Source organism: Denticeps clupeoides, chromosome 13 (genome assembly GCF_900700375.1).
Source record: "Denticeps clupeoides chromosome 13, fDenClu1.1, whole genome shotgun sequence".
NCBI lineage: Eukaryota > Metazoa > Chordata > Actinopteri > Clupeiformes > Denticipitidae > Denticeps > Denticeps clupeoides.
In genome coordinates this window covers 14,992,792-15,012,950 of record NC_041719.1, presented here as the reverse complement: position 1 = coordinate 15,012,950, position 20,159 = coordinate 14,992,792, and the positions used below count along the sequence as shown (strand labels likewise).

General features: G+C 44.2%; 1 protein-coding gene across 5 annotated transcripts in view; it reads right to left on the bottom strand.

Moving 5' to 3' along the window:
• Window positions 1–324: 324 nt before the first annotated feature.
• The window catches only part of fnbp1l (formin binding protein 1-like), a 32,377-nt gene continuing 12,542 nt past the window's right edge, over window positions 325–20,159 (bottom strand). The window contains exons 1-16 of one of the 5 annotated variants that reach the window (XM_029000801.1): window positions 17,512–17,587; window positions 11,307–11,422; window positions 9,632–9,682; window positions 8,344–8,491; window positions 7,837–7,899; window positions 7,089–7,193; window positions 6,874–7,002; window positions 6,359–6,505; window positions 5,592–5,795; window positions 5,083–5,235; window positions 4,087–4,196; window positions 3,872–4,004; window positions 3,382–3,476; window positions 3,140–3,282; window positions 2,475–2,633; window positions 325–1,841 (exon numbers count right to left, since the gene is read on the bottom strand). In XM_029000801.1, coding sequence (XP_028856634.1) covers window positions 1,834–1,841; window positions 2,475–2,633; window positions 3,140–3,282; window positions 3,382–3,476; window positions 3,872–4,004; window positions 4,087–4,196; window positions 5,083–5,235; window positions 5,592–5,795; window positions 6,359–6,505; window positions 6,874–7,002; window positions 7,089–7,193; window positions 7,837–7,899; window positions 8,344–8,491; window positions 9,632–9,682; window positions 11,307–11,422; window positions 17,512–17,586 — 1,839 coding nt within the window. In that variant the 5' untranslated portion in view covers window position 17,587 and the 3' untranslated portion in view covers window positions 325–1,833. The other 4 variants (XM_029000805.1, XM_029000803.1, XM_029000802.1 and 1 more) reach the window with 4 other exon arrangements.

The window sequence follows — 20,159 nt, the reverse complement described above, 5'->3', positions numbered from 1 at the left end:
CTGCCAAACAGATAAAAGATATATTTGATAAACAAAAACATCACAAAAGTAAAAAAAAAAGAAAAAAAAGTGGCAATGTGTCATAGGTTAGACACAAAAATTAAATGTCAATGATGTCAAGGACCATGGGAATACATTATAGATTTAATTATTTAAAACAGAGTTTTAAATTAAACAATGAAGTTAAATGAAATAATCATAAAAACCAGGACTGCAAAAAAACTGGTCTAGAAGCTTGGAGCATTAATTCTTATTGGTTAGGATATCCCATAGTGGTCACTGCAGTTGTATCTTTACATTTTTACAAAAGGTAGCATACACCAGCATCATTCATCCATTTATTCATTATTATTTCAAATGTTACAGGGTGAAAGTGCATTAGTCAAGACAAGGTCCTTATTCAGAACGCCATTCTGTCCAAGGAAACGCACACATACAAAAACAAAAAGCATGGGCACTATGACCTAACGGCACAATCCTTAAATCTGAAAAGTCATTCGCTTGATTAAAAACCCCTATGAAGTAAATCACAATATAAAAACACATTCTATATGCAAGAACAGAAAGTTAAAACCATACATTTCAGTAATAAAAACCTAGCTAAGTATATACATATTTATATGTATACACAGACCACCGTCTATGTGCACACACACTGTATATGTATAAAAATCATATAATATGTGTATAAAAATCACATTCACAAAACAACATATGTACTTATGGTGTAGGTTGATTGTGGGTGTGGTCACTGATTTGAAAGCTCCTGTGCACACTATAAAATGTTGGTTGAGCACCAATGATATTACAGGTTGGAGGAAAATGGTGCCTTTAGTCAGACTGCACAACAACAATTCCAAACACCCCGAAATTCCGGGACTGACACTCAGGAAGGACATAAGAGGAGTATTAAGGCGTGGTCAGCACTGGGACTCAGGAGGACTCCTCTCAAACCTGCTGGTTTTGAAGCCTGACTCTTTAAGTATGGTGAAACGGCGCCCTCTGCTGGTCCAAGACAGCGTTCAGTTTCGCCTCTTGACTCGTGTTCCACTCGCAGCGGTGCTGGTGCCAGAAAGGTGGAAGGAGAGGAAGACGAGTGCGAGGGGCTGTGGCCATTCTGAGGAAGCTAATTCTGTGCTGCTTCTAAAGACTGGCACAAGCATGACAACCAGAGCCAACATTTACATTAAAGAAGAGAAGAAGCGAGATGGGTAGGGTTTTAAGACGAAGCAAAGAAAAGAAGCTTCCAACAGGGGGGAAAAGAATAAGAACACAAGTGATCAAGTCACTGATTAAGAAAAGATGTAAATGTTTTTGTGCCAGGAGGGATGTCGCAATGGCAGCTCAGCGAGGATGTAATGACAGTGCAAAGGTTTGCACAGTTGAGAGTGTGTTAAGGCGAGTGCATACGGTGGCACAGGCAGTGTGTTGTTCTTTTTGAGTTGCAATGAGTTAGTGCAAGGCATGGGCTTGTTATCCAAGCAGTGAGGCAGTGCATGCTGGACTATGACATCACAGCTAAGTGGCCAAACCTGTTCTTACCAACCGGGCCAAATGGCCTAAACCTGCCCCCCCCGCTCTGCGTGCACAGTCACAGAGCCACAGGAAGATGAGCTACAACGGAATGATGGGAAACAGCGATGGAATGCTTGCATGCAAACGTGCAGCCTGCTTCTGAAACCCTGCTGCGTCGGGCTCCCTCAATCTCTCCGTCTCCGAATCCCACAATTCCCAACCCCCCACCCCACTAATTTCCTCACAGAAAGACAGACAGCAGTGCGCACCCTCCACCAAATGCCTCGCCAAGCGTGGCTCGCACCCCACCACCAACACTCAGGAACCTGCAGTCAGAAGGGGAAGGAGAGAGGACAGGAGTCAGAACGGCAGACTGGTCCAAACCTATTCAATTCAAATTAGCCGCTTAGTCAAGGCACCCATCATCTGCGGAATGGAGCTGAAGTGACTCCTAGCCGTCAACGTGCATGTTCAGGGGAGAAAGAAAAAAAAAAAACCTGCAGATACTGCTGTCTACAAGATTTCATTGGCTCATGGTATTTATGTTCACAAACACTGCTGAAAATAATTATTAAATTACTGCATTCGTTATACTGCAACAGAGCATGAACAAACAGAGAGACATTTCACAGAACAGTGGATGACAGATTTTTCTTGTGTCATTAATCCTAGTTGACTCTTAAAACAAAATGGCACCTTGAACTCTTTGTTCCCCATTTGCTCAAATCTCCAGACATAATGTGCAACATGTATAAAACAGAAAAAAAAAAAAAAACACACACACAGGAGTCAGAAAGAACAGACATATGCAACTTCCAGCAAAATGTCCTTCGCTACTCTACTGGGTGCTCACACAGTGAACAAGCGTGTTGCTGGAATGAATCCCTCCCTCTCCCAGCATGCCGAGCGGCGCGGTGACTGACGGGCGATACGCCGGCATCATATGTATGTGACCGCACCTTTACTGTTCTTTTCCACCGTGATGTCCACATACGAGGTGGGCACGTAGCCCTCCTCGCCACTCTGCTTCCGCGCCCGTGTCCAGCCGTCGCCCTTGTCCTCCTCGATCACGTACAGCACCTCATCCTCCTTCATGACGAGCGTTCCTTCATTCTGACCTGGGGGAGAGAGCAAGAGAGCTCTGTTACATCTTCTTTTAATTGATCCCTTTCATTAAACTGCTCGACCCTTCCCATTTCTTAGATTGTGCAAACTATTGGCAAGCCGAGGAGAATCCAAAAGACCTGGTTCTCAACAGAGGTCACCCCATCATTTACTTAGATGCCTGGTGCCAAAATCTCTAGGGTTCAGCTTGCTGAACGGTAAACCAAGACTTGATTTGAGGACCGGATTTAAAGAACACACCCTCATTTATAGATAATATTGACCACTGAACCAGGAAGGCATGGCAAATTGTTGAAATGCACAAGAATAAAATAAAAAAAAAAAAAAATTTTTGGCGGACAGGGACCACCTCTGAAAACATGTGTCCTGGGTGGCCAAGTCAGACAAATTCTTGCGAGGTGTGAGAGTATTCTGGTGGCCAGTTACATGTTTACACTGAGCAACTGATTCATACAGGAACCATGAAGTAAAACAAATGCGGCACGCTAAGCATGTATACCATCAAACGCATAGAGTGCTTTGCAGTGGCCAATGACAGGGAGGGGATCGTCGTCATCGAACTCATCATCAAATTCATGGTGGTCTGGCTGTGGGGGGCTTCGGTGCTCCTGGGTAGGGTCATCTGTGTAGCTTCCTTCCGGACTAGAGCAGAAGAGACGGCACTGAGAACTCCCAGGGTCCACAGTAATGCTCACTGTATCCATGCTATTCAGAAGACAGGCTGACGGGAGCGTCCCTTACCTTTCCCTGCCGTGAGGTACGTGGTGGTTAACGTCTGCGCTGGGCCTTCTGTCACTGCGTGAGCTTTGTTTGCCCTCAACCTCTGACAGCCAGCTCTGTATGTGCGTCCAGAGTGGTCAACAGACAGGGGAAGAACGACAAGGGCTGTGTTATTACACCACAGTTCCAGGCTGGCTGAGAGGCATCACTTTCACTGCAAAATTTCACGCCACTTTGTTTGATTACAGTGTAAACGCCACACCAGTGTCGTATGTGAAGCTGCTTAATTATTTGAATCCATAATTCAACCCCTAATCCATTGTGAGTCACACAGCGGTGATAAAGACAGGGAGTGCCTGGCAGCACTGCCACATGTAGCTCTGCACGGTCACCTCCAGATGGTGCTAACATGCAATTCTAAAGCGCTCGAGTTTATTGCTCCAGACGCGTGTTTACGGAGGAATTTCCTTATATGACCAAGACCGTGGTGCACTTCGCATGGGATGCTGACCTCATTTTTGTGGATCTCCGAGCGTAGTCGCTCCATGTTGCAGATGGTTTCAGAAATCTTGGGCTGAAGACTGCTGGGGTCTCCCATCTGCGGGTTCTTCTCATAAACATCCTTCATTTTGTTCAGGGCATCTCTATCAATTCAAAGAAAAACAATCAGAAGATTAAAACATTAAACCATGAAAATGCAAGCTGGTCAAGCAAGGAGTGTCAGACCTTTGGTCCATTTCCTTCTGTAGCTCTTTATTGAGCTCTTCAATTCTCTGCTGAAGCTTCTTACGTCTCTGTTCAGGGGGAAGGTGGCTAAGGTCCTCCAGTGTTGGAGCCTGTAAAGACATCATCGTGCATTAGCTGTTCATACCAGCTCAGGTCACCCTTTAACACAGGATCAGAATGCTTAGAATAATGTCTTTACCAAAGTCTGGAATGTGAGTTCAACTTTATCCAAGTAAGGGTCGTGGGGAAATTACATATTGCTCAAAATTTGGTTTAGTTACTGATATCAATAGACATCCGGACCGTGCAAAGACATTCTTCAAAATAGAGAGTACTTGAGTCTTCTATTGTAGCACACTGCGGGGGATAGCTATTCGCTATTCTGTAGTCGAGATCCCTAATAAACTATTTAAGAACACCACACTACTTACCAGCTTCATTGACCACTGAGTACAGTTGGGTTAGATTATGCCATTAAGAAAGACAAAAACAAAATGTCAGCGGTAAACCGATAAATGGACACCACAGCGGAGGGGGAAAAAGTCCAAGCCTGAGGGTAAATTGAATCATATGAGAGGACCGGGCTGTTCATGAATGACACCACTGATTATTCATGAAGAGTCCCAGTGTGAGGTGTGATTAGTTTGAGGCCACGATACACCTGTGACATCAAAAAGGAACCATTTACTGCAGCTTTATATTCAACTTGATTCGTTCACTGAAGTCAAAGGTCGAGAGGAAAAGACTAACTGCAGTAACTGGTCCCTGGGGACACACTTCTGCCATCACAATGAACAAAGAAAGGATCTGAGGTCTGTCAGGTCTTCAAAACGTTGTGAATGTCTGAGATCTACTTGCTCAGCAACCCCACCCACTTTACCCAACACACCCCGATACCTGGCATGGTTTATCCGCAGAAAGAAAGAAAAGGCGGGGGGAATAAGACAGACATTCAGATGGAACAAGCACGTCAACCACACACCAGTTTGCTCTTACCGCCCTCTTTAGGCCGTGCAGAGACGGGACCTTGCTTTTGACCCCTCTCTTTTCAGAGAGGCGGTAAGCTACCCGATCTTGGGCAGGTTTGGGTGACTGAAAGTGTTGGGAGTGGAAGCTAGGCTGAAGAGGGGGAGGGGATGAAGGGGGGAGCTGGGACAACAGAACAAAGGCAGGGTCAACTGGCAAATTGGCAAGCAGTCCCTTCCAAATTGGACACATGAATAAACAGAGGGCTATCTTTAGAAAAGCTTGTTAATTAACGCAACACTGACCCTGTATACAGACCATCAGTACTCCGCACAGGGGGCCAAAGCAACCAGCAGAGAAGCGCACGTGAGAAAAGCAGCTGGTTATGTTTTTGCATCCGTTCAGTTACTGATTAACGAGGATTACGGCAAGTTTCAAACTTTGTGGGTCAAAGTGCTCCTCTCTGGCTCTTATGAGCTTTCCTGATGCTAGAAATAACAGCCGGTTACCCATTTCTGACCAGCAACTAAGACACTCACCTTGGGCTTTTTCCCAAAGAGCCACAGCTTGTTCTTCGCTTTGCTCATTGAGTGTTTGGGGTCTGGCTTGACCCCCTCGTTTTTGGGCGTGCCAATCGTGCCATCTGAGCCTGTGCGGTAGATGTTTTGGCTGAAGTCCTCGAATGGGAAGTCACCAGGGGGTTCAAATCCAGACTTGAAGGCTTCCACTACAATACCAGAATCCTGAAACGGACACATTTGGGAAAATAAACAACGATCTGCTCGTCCATTTTTGCTGTTGATATATGAGAGTTCAGTTTTGAGAAAGTGAATTCATCATAAGCATTCGACAGAAAAAAAAAAAAAACAAACAAAAAAAACTAAACTGAACCTCAAAATAAAATAAAAAAAAGAAAGCAGCATGTTGGCTGTGTTAGATGAGACCAAAGTGTGGGGCAGCATGAGGGTGGAGAGCCACATTTCTGGCAAGCTCAGCACAGTGAACAGTGTGGAGGAGACAGAGATTGAGTGGAATCATGGGACTGACCACATCAGCGCTGGCTTTGGTTTCAGGAGATGAGTAATGACTCGTAAAAACTTCCAAAATACAAAATGCTCTCCACAAACACCCATAGCCTAATAACGCCTACTGATACTAGCAGCCATCTGCACACAGCCGACAAGGAAATAAAGACATATTGCAAATGTACTTCTATGAAAAAGGCAAAGGACAGAGAAAGTAAAGGACACTTCGATCCCACTAAAGTGACAATGGCATTTCCTATAGCCATCCTGTACCATCTTACCCGGCGCTCATCCACCGCTTTGCCAGCGGTTACCATGCCCTCCAAACACTTGGAGACGATGGGGATAACGCGACGCTCCACCTCAGCGAAGCTCCGGTACGTCTCGCCTAGCTTCACGGTTCGTCTCTCATCCATGTCCTGCAGGTTCTGGACAACATCACACAGGAAATATACTTTACTCCTAATAGTATTAATAGTAATATAAGGAAGGGATTCCTAGTCCCGTTCCTGGAGGTGCTCATTTCAAACACTTTTTTTAAAAATTAGGATCAAATGATCATTACCGACATTATGATGTATCTGGTAAGTTGAACGTACAGAAGGTTGTAATGAATACATTAGTCAGATGATGAACCAGGAACAAGACTGGAAATCCCTGATATATTCTCTTTCGCATCTGTACGACGGATCGTGCTCGCGTCATATGACAGTCATGATTTGTTGATGGAATGTTGGATTACAGACTGCTCTGTGTAAACAGCATCGCTGTCCATGCTCACGAAATGGAGTTTCACCTTGAAAATCTGAGGAATGGCCACGTTGTAGTGTTTCCACTGCTCACTGTTGAAGTTCTGCAGCTGGGCCGCGTACTCGTTCTTGCTCTCGTCTGCCATGTGTGTTCTCAGGTACAGCTGGGACTTGGCCTGCGGGACCACAACAGGCTGCCCGTTTCAGGCCACTCTTTCACCCAAACCACGGGGCCAACGAATGGTTCAGATACCGGACCTACCTTTTCGACCTCAGACTTGGTGGCGTTGATGTCATTGTCTAACCTCTCGTACATGACCTGTGATTTTTCTGCCTCTCTGCATTCCCGCTCAAACTTCTTTTTGCTCTGCCCAGACGATGGGACAACACACAGGGACATGGACACATTGTAGAAGCAGGTAAGCAGAAGGTGAATAAGCCAGCGGCAAAACGGAATAGAAAAATAACACATCCAGACGTTAGTCTGCGCCGCCAGAACATCTGGGTTGAATTACGTGACACTGCAGCTAAACCGAATGCCTGAGCAATGACAGTACAGCGGCGCCTGACGCTACGTTCAGCTGTTGCTGGGCTGCGATCAAAACCCAAACTACAAAAATAAGTCGTGCTGCACGTCCAATGATTCAGGACATGGCTACAGAGGGGAAACGTGGCGGGGGAGGGCAGCAGGAAACGAAATGAATGTTCAATGTGCCACGTACATAAGTAAAGGAGGCTGAGAGCAGTGAGCAGATCCCAGCGGTGGGTGTGTGTGCGTGCAGGTGTATGCATCATTTTGTTGAAGGTAATGAAAATGAGTTAAATTGTGAATTAAAAATGCAAGTTGTATAAATATCTTGAACCGGCCTGATTAATGAGCAGATCGCTACAATCCGCATTCATAAGCAAACCATTATTATTCTGCCTTTAATAATCACATGGTCACATCAATTAAAAAAAATCTGGTCAGTATGTTTATCACATGACCCCCTCCCCATCCCACAACTCACATTGTCCATCTGTTTCCAGCACTGGTCCAGATACTGTTGTGCCTTTCTCCCCTCCTGGAGATGCTGAAGAGGAAATCATTATTTATATTTGCATTAATCAGAATGAATACAGAAATGACAACTATTTTTCTTGTGCTCTATTGGTAACTGTAACAGGTCCATACGTCCATACGTCCACACTTAATTTCTTGATGTCTGCATGATTATTTAACATGGTAGTAATTCTGTTGTGATCAATTTCATCACAATTAATCAGAATTGATTCCATCAATTTCATCAGTATTGCATAAAAGTAAAGTTGGTAGTAGGGTGGTAGTAGCCTAGTGGGTAACACACTCGCCGCTTACTACCATTTTGTCTCTGAGCAAGACACTTAACCCTAAGTTGCTCCAGGGGGACATCCCTGTAACTACTCTGGATAAGGGCGTCTGATAAATGCTGTAAATGTAAATTTGTGTAGTAATACGCACTTAACAGATCATGATATACCCAACCAAAAACACATACATGTTTCCTCTCCAACTTGACATCCTGTGAATATCTCATGAGCTCGCCGTACACATTGTGTCCCATCTCCTCGGCAACGACCTCTCTCTGACCGGCGTAATCATTCAGCTCATTGAGGATGGAGTAGAAGGACAGACATGACGTGAACCTGCAGACCAGACACCGTACACCATTAATGCAGTGGGCTGCACCGACAGCCGACACCGAGTCCTCATCACTGAGGAGCAGTGGAATTTATGAGGCAATGCAAGTCATCCAAGAAAGGACGAGTCTGTAGAGACGTTACCTTTTCATACTTCACAAAGTCCCTTACCCCTCCCTAGAGGCGATAATATCAAAAGAATGCAACTGCTCGTTTCAGAAATGACACTGCATACACGTTACAAGAGGAAACAACCTCTTCGGCAAGCGAGTATGTGCACTGCATTCCAGGCCTCTCCCGTTTCCAGAGTTTTAGATCAGTTTCTTTCTTAAAAAAAAAAAAACTGGTCTTCAATGTGACATCACTGTATCATTGTGCGTAATGTAATCTATGCCATTACCATTCTGTGGTAATTCGCCTCCTACCAAAGGCCCGTTTTTGATCTTTCAGACGTGTATCGAGCTGGTCTAACATCAGCAAAATGGTACTGAAGTTTAAATAATCTTACACATCCCGGGACAAGGACACAGACAGCAGGCCCGTGATGGCACCCCAGAACGACATCCTGCTTTTTCAGACAGCGGCTAAATTTAGACACCCTCTTTCATCTTGCCAGTTAGGAGACAACCGAGGATCGGTGATGTTGATGAAAGCCCAACCTCCCCAGCGTGAACCATCAGCAGCTCGCTTTATTAAAGAAACTCCCTCCTTGTCTTTCAGGCTGTACACAAACAAACTCCCCGCAAGGAGGGTCAAACCAGAATACGCTCATTTACATCTTCTCTTTACAGTATGTGTGTGTGTGTGTGTGTGTTCACCATGTTTTCTGGCTGGAATTTAACAGCATAGCCTTAGCTGAGCTTACTTTCATAGCTTGGTGGCACCAGTGGAGTCTTCTGAAATGGCAGGTGGGAGGGTCCGGGGCAGAAATGGTGCGAGGCTAATGCGCTTTATTAGTGAATTGGGAGGGTGGCACGTTGATGGTTCACGAGAGACTATAAAGCGCCTTCCGCAACTGGCGCTTTAAGGCCGTTACAGCACATTACCAGCAACCGCGACACGCTGCCACTCCCGTTAGAGATCTACCTTCTGGCAACATTGAGACAGCAAAACAAAAATGAGTAGAGTCAGCTGACCAGGTCTCACCTGGGTTCATCGTCTTTGGACCGTTTGGGGCAGTACTTCTTCACCAGGTTCCTGTTCAGCATGGACAAAAAAAAAATAATAAAAATGTTAATGCCAATACATTATGATTTTATTCGGAAGTAGGTCAAATGCACTAGCTGGGGGGTACGACAAAATCATTTATTTCCCTGGTGATCTTTCTTTCTTTCATGTGCAGAAAACATGTTCTCTGTTCAGGCAAGCTCTCGTCCTCAGAGGACGTGTCTTTGTACCAGACACCAACCCCCCTACAATCCATCCTCCACTGTCAACTCCCCCCACGGCGCTCGGCTAATGACGTCTTGTACTTCCTCTACAAAAACCGGGCCGGCCGCACCCCCGCGCTCCCCACGAGCGTTGCCTCCAGGCCCGATACACATGTTCCCCGCTGAAGAAAGGGGACGCTGGCTGGTCAGCGTTTAATAATTAAACAAGGTTGATGTGGAGCAGACGGATTATTGATGCTGAAAGTATTGATCTTAATATAAAAAATTCTGTGTCGCTTTATGAGAAACACCTTGTGACAGCCACAATGGCTTTAGTGTCATATCCGGTCCACACACAATAATTTTCTCTAAAGCAGTATTTAATGGCATATGAAGTTTAAAGTAAAAAAAAACGTCCTGCTTGATGCTGGGTGCTCTCTGTGGACCTGATGTCTGCTACTCGTCAGCCAGAATTAGCGTAGCCCCGCCGCTGTAAGCGCATTCGCACGGGAAGTTTGGACTTGACGCCGTATCCAAGGCAACAGGCCCAATGGGAGCAAGTGGGGTTCTTGCAGGAGACTAAGGGCCACAGCTGGAACTCATCTTCTGACCAGAGGGGATATTATTTTTAGGATGGGGGGCATTAGGAGCAAGCTTGATTCAATATTCTGGCTCTGTGAGAGGCATTTTAAAATTAATACCGAATATCGCAATACCCAAAATGAATCAGGATTTCCACTTCAGAATATATATAGCACGTTGTTTTTTTTCTAAATACATGCAATGACCCAGTACCCTCCTGACCCTCCCTAATAACGCCACAAAAATCTATTTATTAAAGGACAGCCAAGACTATTTTTTCGAATGCAGCTATTGTCCAAGATGGATGGACCTGAGGGAAATAAAAGTGTCAGACAGGATCTGGTTAATCACTTAACAGCATCAGAGAGCTTGCTGTGCAAAATGCTTCAACCAAATTAAACTCTGAAGCAGCATTAAAAAGTGAAATGAGCACAAAAAGCTTGACTTGAGGGTGCAGTAGACAAGGACAAAGCCCCTAACAATCCATTCCCACACACGTTCTTCACCTTATACTTTAGACACTTATTATTATTGGTTATCTATTAAATATAAATGAAGTTCCAATAAATCAGACAGAGCCAAGTTATGCACTTTATTGTCCTCAGAGACAGAGCGCTGCCGATTTACAGCCCTCCTTACTGCTTGCATCAGCTGGCCAATCAAAATCAGCAATGATTAAACTAGCTTTGGTAATGCTGCAGGGAGGAGGGACCGTCTTACGTATAAAAAGTATTTATTGAATACATTTCTGCATCAGAGACAGGAGGAAAATAATCCAAATTAATATGTCGACTATATCAATTTTGGTCAGCTAGTTACAGTGAAGTAATGTTAATGAACACTAGCAGTAGATGAGAGAGAAATCTTACCTCAATTGCTTTGCATATGTCTGTTCAATCTCCAGCCTTTCCTTCACAAACTTTGCAAATCTCTCTAGGAAGTCGATGCCCCATTGTGAATGTTTGTCGAGGTTGTCAAATTGGTCCTGTGGGGCGGCAGAAACAAGAAAGTGTAATGAGACACAGCCGAATGGACATGCAACAAGAGCAGAACAAGACATGAGAAATCATGACACTATTAGCCACACACACACAAAAAGGCCAGCCAGAATGAGTGGTTCACCCCCCAGGTTATGAATCACAAATGACACTGGAATTTCTGTCCATTTGGACGGGGTGAGGAAAATATGGTTTAAGAGATGTGTCTGGACTCAAGTGAGACATGCACATCCTGGTCCTCTGCCAAAATCACAGCTGAAATCAAAGGTAGTGTTAAATACATTATCATATGAATACAAATAAATATTTTTCCCAAAATGAAAATTCATTTATGGTTTTTTTAACAAATAAACATTGCACACAATCTAAAGCATCAGACAGAAAGGTCAGAGGAAGTGGTTTGAATTAAAAAAACCAAAAAACAAAAAAAAAAACAAGAGGAACTTCTTGTCCACTTGCAGCTATGCATGGTGGTATAAGACAACACGAGCAGCAGGGCCTGATGAACCCCACTCAGCAGACGTTCGGGCTGACGGGGCAACCCTGATGCAGCAGGCGACAGACGGAAGACCCGCGGTGTGATGATTACAATAAGCAGGGTTTGGCCATCATGGACGGCTCACCGATCAGGGCAAGAATCAAGGAAACAAAGCGCTGTCGTCAATTTGATCCTCCCTCTGAGAAGAGGCCTGTCTCTAATTCGTATGTTGCAGACAGTGGGAAGAGATATCCCAACCTGGGAAATACATTCTGCAACATTCCGAAAACGTTCAAATCTGGCATTCGTACAGACAAACGGAGCAGAAAAGCCCAAGGCTCACTGTTCTCAAGCGCCCTTGTGACATTGATCTTCCCCCATTCCTCATCCTTCTCCCTTGCCCTGTGCAGTAGTGATGGAAGACGTATCCTGGTGCCCCGGTCTGGGGGGAGATTTGGCACGGCTGGCCATCTCGCGGGCCAGCACATAGGGAGTTTCCTCTTGAACAGAACAATGGCCAGGTCTCTCTCCCTATGCCTGTGAAACGCAGGCTGCTGATTGGGTGCAGTAGAACAACGAAGATTCATCCCCATACAGTGAGAAAAACTATGGGGGGTATTCTTACATTATTTTGTTCTAGATTATTTCCAGACATGCACCGGGTAATTCTACTGAAGATATTAGACGCAGTGTCCCTTCATGCAAATGCTGCGGCATCCTGTTCTACACACACCGGCACAATGGTGGATTTTGACCCACATTTTTAAATGAGCAGTACAAGGTACCAGGTATGTGTACCCTGCAGCAAAATCATTTGACCCCAATCTTTTCAAGGTCAAGTTATGGATGGATCCTGCAGTCCATTCTTTCCAATCCTAATTATTTTTAATACCGTACTGAACACTGGCTATTAACATCATACAGAATGTATCGCTTTAGATTTAGATTTCTACAATGTGAGGAATTGTGTACATGAAAAAAGTGGCAACCGTGGACCTCGAACACCTTCTTTCCTGGCAGTGTGCATTGTGGGAAGTCAGTATCTGAGGGTGTCTGAAAGCGAGGTGTTAGAAACTGTTCTTGGTTCTTCAGGAGCCCACAATATCAAGGGAAAGGGGTCAGACAGGGAGACAGGGCCATTTAAATGCTAACAGACCCCTCATCTCCATGGGAAACTGGCTGCACGTCTGAAATGGCTTCCCTGTGGAGTGACTCAGCATCTTGAGTTATTTCCTTGAGTTATTTAATGGCTTTCAGAGCTCAAATGAGCTGCATATGTAGAGCGAGCAGTGGAGAGGGTGGGATAGAAGGGCGAGGGTCTTTGTCTAATGAAGATTAATCCCCTCGCTTTTCAGCTTCTGCTTTAGCGACCCACACAGTAAATCGATTTAATTACTGCTTAAGTGTGAAGTAAACTGTGGTGAGCACAAATCAAACTTAATATGTTTCAAGAAGCAGCAGAACTGCAAAGTAATAGATGACCAATTTAATAGGCAAAGTCAAAGAGCACGAGCAACAAAGCAAAAAACGTGGACAGTTTAAAGCAGTGTGTACATATATGTGTAATTGTTAAATTGTCCTACAAGGAATGTTTAAGTATTTAAGCATGATGTTTCCTTAAACAGAACAATAAAGTGCATCACTTCACAGTAAGCCGGTTTATTCATTACATTCTAGAATAGGATTTGGTTTGGTACTCCAGGTACTGGTAAAGGTACCGGAACATCCCCAATTAGTGTCAGTTATACATTTAAACACTGCCAAAATATTATGCTAATTATATATATGTACAAGATGAAATATTTTTACATATTGTGTCTCAGGGCTTTTCGGATCACTAAAATTAATCTGACACCTTTGATAATTAGTCCAATTAAAGGAAAAACTACTGAACAAGAACATTTTACTTTATTAAGCAATATGGGGATTATCATTATCTCTGCTGCCAAAAAGCATGAAATTGTTCAATGCTTTGGACAAGATATAAAAACCTTAGCTATTTCACAAAAACTTAAGCATGATCATTATCAGACGCCTTTATCCAGAGTGACTTACAATCAGTAGTTAAAGGGGTAGTACCTTCCTGGAGCAATTTAGGGTTAAGTATCTTGCTCAGGGACACAATGGTAGTAAGTGGGGTTTGAACCTGGGTCTTCTGGTTCATAAGCAAGTGTGTTACCCACTAGGCTTCTACCACCCACAGTGGCAACCATGATCATCATACTGAGAAGTATGTGTTCAATGGATGCAAGAATTATGAAGCTGCTATCAAATAAGGGTCCTATGTTACAGTGTAACTTAACCTGTTAAGATGTTTTAGATTGAAATTGCTTTTGATTTCAGTAAATATGACCTCCTAATGCTGCCAATTCCTCCTAATGCTGCCATTTTCAGTTCTTTACAACCTATAAAATATCTTCTACAGGTTGTGCATAATGGTAAAGTGAAAAAAAAAGATTGTAATTGTGAAGCACTCAGCATTTCCTCTGCATTTAACTAATAGTGTAGGAACGGTGCTTTGCTCAGTGGCACCTTGGCGGCTCTGGATTCGAACCGGCAACCTCCTGATTACGGGTCTGCTTCCTTACCCGCTCGGCCACCACTGCCCACAAAGTGCACAACTGGTGCATTCTGCACTTGTTCAGTATCATTCGAATTATGACTTCAAACTGATGCTGACTGTCATTCGCATCGACTGTTTAGGGAAATCTGTGAAAAAGATTATGTGCATAATCATTTGGAATGTGGTGTACAACTTGTTGGGTATTAATAACCACGGCCCTAACCAAAACAAAAACAGAGGTCCATCACCAACAACAGGGTCCCGCATTCTAAATGTCACGTAGCAGAATCTCTGTATTGTGATCTCAGTGTAGCAATACGAAGGTGTGTGTGTGTGTACACTGTGTGTGTGTGTGTGTGTGAGAGAGACAGAGGGTGCCGCTGAGTGGATTACTCACAGCGCAGTGAGCACCCAGACCCCCGCAGCCTTCAGAAGGAAAATTTTGTGCGGCGGCGGACTGGTGCTCTCCACTCGAGTGGAAAAACGCGTCTGCCTGCCAGCCAGTATGTCTGTCAGTTAACACACACACACACACACACACACACACACACACACACACACACACACACACACACCACTAGACAAACTCCAGCACTACTACATGTCAACAATGCTTTCTATATTTAATCACTGGTGTGCAGGTGATTTGCTCCAAAAATATCTTATTTGAAATTGGAGTGTCACTACCAATCCAATACTTACCTGAGATTTAGAAATGTTCTCTATGTCTACTTTTATTCGCCTTATTAACGGTAACCATGACAACAATGTACCAAAATACAGCAGATTCAAAATAGGTTTCTCACGGTGAAACCTGCCAAAACGCGTGCACTTGTGCCAGCCATCACACCCAGTATCAGCACAACTACAACACGGTCAAACCGGCCCACACCAGTCACTGAGTCACAAACCCACAATTTCATAATGTGCCAACATGTCAGCCAACCCCACACCGATCGATGTCGGCTCTATGAAGCAAACTGCCTTACGGTTATAGGTGTGGTGTTCCCATCCATATGAGTGTCTACTCCGATTTCAAAACTATTTCTAATTTTAGAAAACCCAAAGCGCCTCAGCGTAATCCTTACACACATACGTATTATATAAAAGATCACTTCCTAATGCACATTTAGGGTTGGCAAAGTTCTATAAACTACCTATGAAGACCATTAATATTCATTCAAGAACGTAAGCAGCAGCAGATCATGTTTTCATTATGCAGACATCCAGCAGAAACCACTTCATACTTCAGACAATATGTTGAATTTCAGTCCATTGATAATCTCTGCCCTGTGCACCCCGTACGGAAAGGCCGCCTGGTGGGCCATCCCAGCTGCGGCACAGAGAAACCACAGGGCCCGGGGATGTTTTCAATTACTAATTCCTATCGGAGTTCATAGCCGGACGCACGGCCCCATCCGGCGTGCCATGGATATGCTGTGGTGGGCGGCGATTTCATTTCAGGGAAGAGCTCAGATACGACGACAGACCTAATATGGCCCGAGGAGGAAACAGTCAGGTGGCAGGAGCTCATGCACATGGAACCGCATGAACAAACCCTGCTACTATTTAAATAGGCTGGTGAAAAGATTTTTGCTGATCAACAGTTGCTAAATGTTAATGAACGATTTATGGAAAGTCATTAAGTGCCTGCGGTCACCTGCGGTTACCCCATAAAATGAAACGTTTTGTAAATGATATTCACCAGAAAGGTCAACGGAGAGAAAAAGAGTGCACATATTAAATATAAACTGGTGGTTTGAGTCAAAGTTGGGTTGAGTTACAGCAGCGCCTGGCAACCGCCATCCGTATATGTCAGGAAAGGCTACAACACCGATTGTGGCCACCTCCTCAAGGACACTACATGGAAGAAATTATCATAATTATTACAATACAAACCCTAACAAATTTAAATGTATAGAAAGCCCATGACTTATTAGTGTTTTATGCATTCATACTTGGCCAACATTACAAAAATAATTCTAACTATTTGCAATTGAGTTCTTTACCAAAAAAAAGTGTTTGGCAAGATTTTCAATCACTGAAATACAATTAAGACAAAAAAAAAAAACATTCCTGAGATGTAGCCTCATGCAATGTTTCAGCCAGGGCAAAAATGTGACGCACTCTAAATTCTACTGGGTGGGGTAGATAAGGTGAGTGGCCAAGGCTGGCTGGCTGGATTCTATTCTGGATTCCCATCTTGATGGCCAGAAGCCACTTCCTGCAGGACTCACTGTGCACCAGGTGACCGTCCAGCATGCTCAGTCCGTCCTCCTTCCTTCCATCCTCCTGTCAGATCGACATTCATGAATTATTAACTCCATGAGCTCATCGGCTGCCTCTTGGCTTTGTCCAAACTTCTGCTGTGAGGGTTCAGCGCCGTGCTGGGCAGCCAGGCAGGCACTGGGGCTCAGCTTTCGGAAACCTGAGCAGCGTTGTTTCTGTCAGCGCAAGGGCTCGGTTCATCAGTAAAAACACAGAAACATGCACCAGACCCCCAGGGTTCCAGAAACAAAGAAAGGCTATCGCTTTTGTCATGATCAGCACTACGAGAAGCAGCTGCAGGCCTCGAAAATCCATTTTCTTCTTCTTTTTTTATTTATTTCCTTAAGAGTTGGGAGGGCTATCCTCAGGATTTGGATATTCATGAAGTTTAAATGCCAGCATACAGGATTTCTCCAGGCATTCCTCCTCTGTAAATCTTAAGGTTCCAGTTTCCACAGAAACTTTTTTTAAGACTGCCATTGAGTTTTTCCAACTCTGGATTGCAATTTTTCCCCTCTTCATCTGCAGTTGCTCGGATTCCTCCTCCAAAGCAACCAACAATCTGAACCCCAAAACATAAACAGGATCATTTCTGCAGCTATGAACTGATCTCTTCATTTCCTTTCAGAAAACTCTTAACCTGCTCTCCTGCAGAGGACCAGAAGCACCACAACACACAGAATTATACCAGAATACAGGTAATAAAACAAACAAGAAGTACTTGCAGTGTTAATACCAGGAGAAGCATTTTGCAATACAGATCCCACCTGGCTCCATGGCTGAGACTCCAGGGGTTGACAATGCCACACTGACGCATCTCTTTTAATATCATTTGACCTCATTGTTTTGATGCTGCCAGAAGGATGTTGCTGCGGGAAATGCATATTTATAGTGTATAAATAGTATAAATAAGCATAGAGGAATGTATAACTTTTTTATAAATAAATGCCAGAAATAAATCCAAAACTGTCAATACTGAGTAATACTGATTCCATCAAACCAATTACAAGCTGGAATCTGGAACGTCATTGTCACTATATTTGCAGATATATTAAATGAAGGCAACAGGTAAAACTGCCAGTAAAAAGTGGTTATACCTGTAAAAGAATAAACACGTGTGTATTAATGCATAGAGAGAGGGAGTGTCCTGCCAGATTTGGAAGAATAAAGCCAGCAGAGCAGCTGAGCGAAGATCCAAGAAGCTCTCTGAGGAAATCCAATCTAATCAAGGTCAAAGGAAACCAACCCGGCTAAGAATAATGCCAGGAAGTGACGTCACAGGTGAAACAATAACCAAACGTAAAAAAAAAAAAAAATGAAATCAACTGAATCCCCCAGTGTGTTCAGCTTTGGTGGTCTTCTCAGCACTTTTAAAACATGCACGCACAAACAGTACATTGCATGCCAGCACCACACAGAAGTCAGTTGGACTGGGGCGGGTAGAGAGGTGTTGGCAGTGATGCAAATGTCACCATGTCCGAATAGCTTTGATCACCGCCGGGCTCCCACTAGGCATGGAGGGCACAAACCTGACATGCGACCAAAGCACCAGAACTGGGTTGCCAGGGAGAAAGGCAGGAAGACAGGACACTTACAGTTCATAAATTATACATGGAATCAGTGAAATTTGGTGGATTCGTTTTTGCTCACTCGTGCCACACCTCAATTCAGATGCCCTGTGCCTTTTCTATGTTGGTAATGGGAAATTGAATATTCCTGACGAAGTGAACTGAGTGTTAAATCTAAAAGAGGACGAGGAGAAGGGGGTGTTGTGGTAAGGGTTTGGTGGCTCTGAGGTTGCCCTTAATGAAGTCCTCAGGGCCACAACTTCTCCCCTTTTATCCTAGTGACCTCCCTCGACCACTCTCTTCCCTGGCACTGTGTTTGAGGTGCAGAGAAGGGCAGTGGGTGAGAGAGGAAAGAAGAGAGAGTGCTTGTATTAAGTTGCTCATTTGCCTGAAACATTCATGACCGCAGTTAACTGATCTGCGCCGGTGTATTCTGCCTTTCCGACGGTGGTGGTGGTCATGATGATTCCTCTGGAGGAAAACATTGAGGGTCATCAGTGAAATCTCAGCTACTTGTTCTCCATTTACACACAGGTTTCACATAACTAGAGAATCAAATAAAATAAGAGCAGGACAGTCATGCTGGAATATGAATGACCACCAGATTTTCAATACACTGATCATAATCATCTCTATATTGAACATGGCCATTGGATCAGACTAATAATGAATATGCACTACTTCCTTAAGCTTTTCACATATAATGATGTAACCAATGCAACATATTAAAGGTGCCCTATTATGAAAATTTCACTTTGTGAGATTATTTAACATTAATTTGAGTGGTTGTCTATGTGTGTCTATGGTCCTGCAGTGGCTAGAAATGGTGAGCGCTTTGGTCATTCTGCTTTGCTATTAAGAGAGCAGCAGCTCAGACGGTCGGATCTGGAATTTCTCCCCTTATGTTGTCATAAGGGGGAAGGTTACCTCCCATTCCTCATGCTTTGTCCTCCCAGAGAATTTCCCTCCCTTCCCCCAAAAAATGGCTCCATTGACCGTCATGACTTGAAAGTATTGCAGTTGCTCTGTGATTGGATTTATGAGCCCAAATTTTAATTTTTTGTTTGTTTTAATTCAGTCACGTGAGACTCTGAAGAACCATTGGGTTCAAACGGTTGACACGACTTCCTGATTGCGTCAAACAGGAAGTGCTGATGATGCCATTTCCATGAATGCCCCCTCAACTTCTATAGGCCGCTCTCCTCCTAGTCCCGCCTCTCTCCTCCTCATTAGTATTTAAAGCTTCAGACACCGAAATGGCGCGTCCTGGGGAAATCTCACTGTGTGACTGGCTAAAAGTGGCTGTAATTCTGAACCATGGCTAAATTTCGTAACGATACTGTGTTAGGGGACTAAGACCTAAGAGTGGGTAAGGAAGTGGCCCCGTAATCACAAGGTTGCCGGTTTGAATCCGGATCCACCAAGGTGCCACTGAGCAAAGCACTGTCCCCACACACTGCTCCCCGGGATCCTGTCATGGCTGCTCACTATGGGGCAGTGATGGCCTAGCAGTTAAGGAAGCGGCCCCGTAATCAGAAGTTTGCCGGTTCGAATTCTGATCCTCCAAGGTTCCACTAAGCAAAGAACTGTCCCCACACACTGCTCCCCGGGATCCTGTCATGGCTGCCCAAGGGTGATGGTTAAAAGCAGAGGACACATTTCATTGTGTCACCGTGTGCTGAGATGTGTTTCACAATGATAAACACTTCCCACTCATATGTAGGATGAAAAATTATAGCAAGCATTGATCATTAGGTCAACTACTGGTCAGTTTTAATAAGATATTGATTTCAGATGGAATTTATATATTTTTTTATCATGTTGCTCAACCCTAACTCAAATGCCAG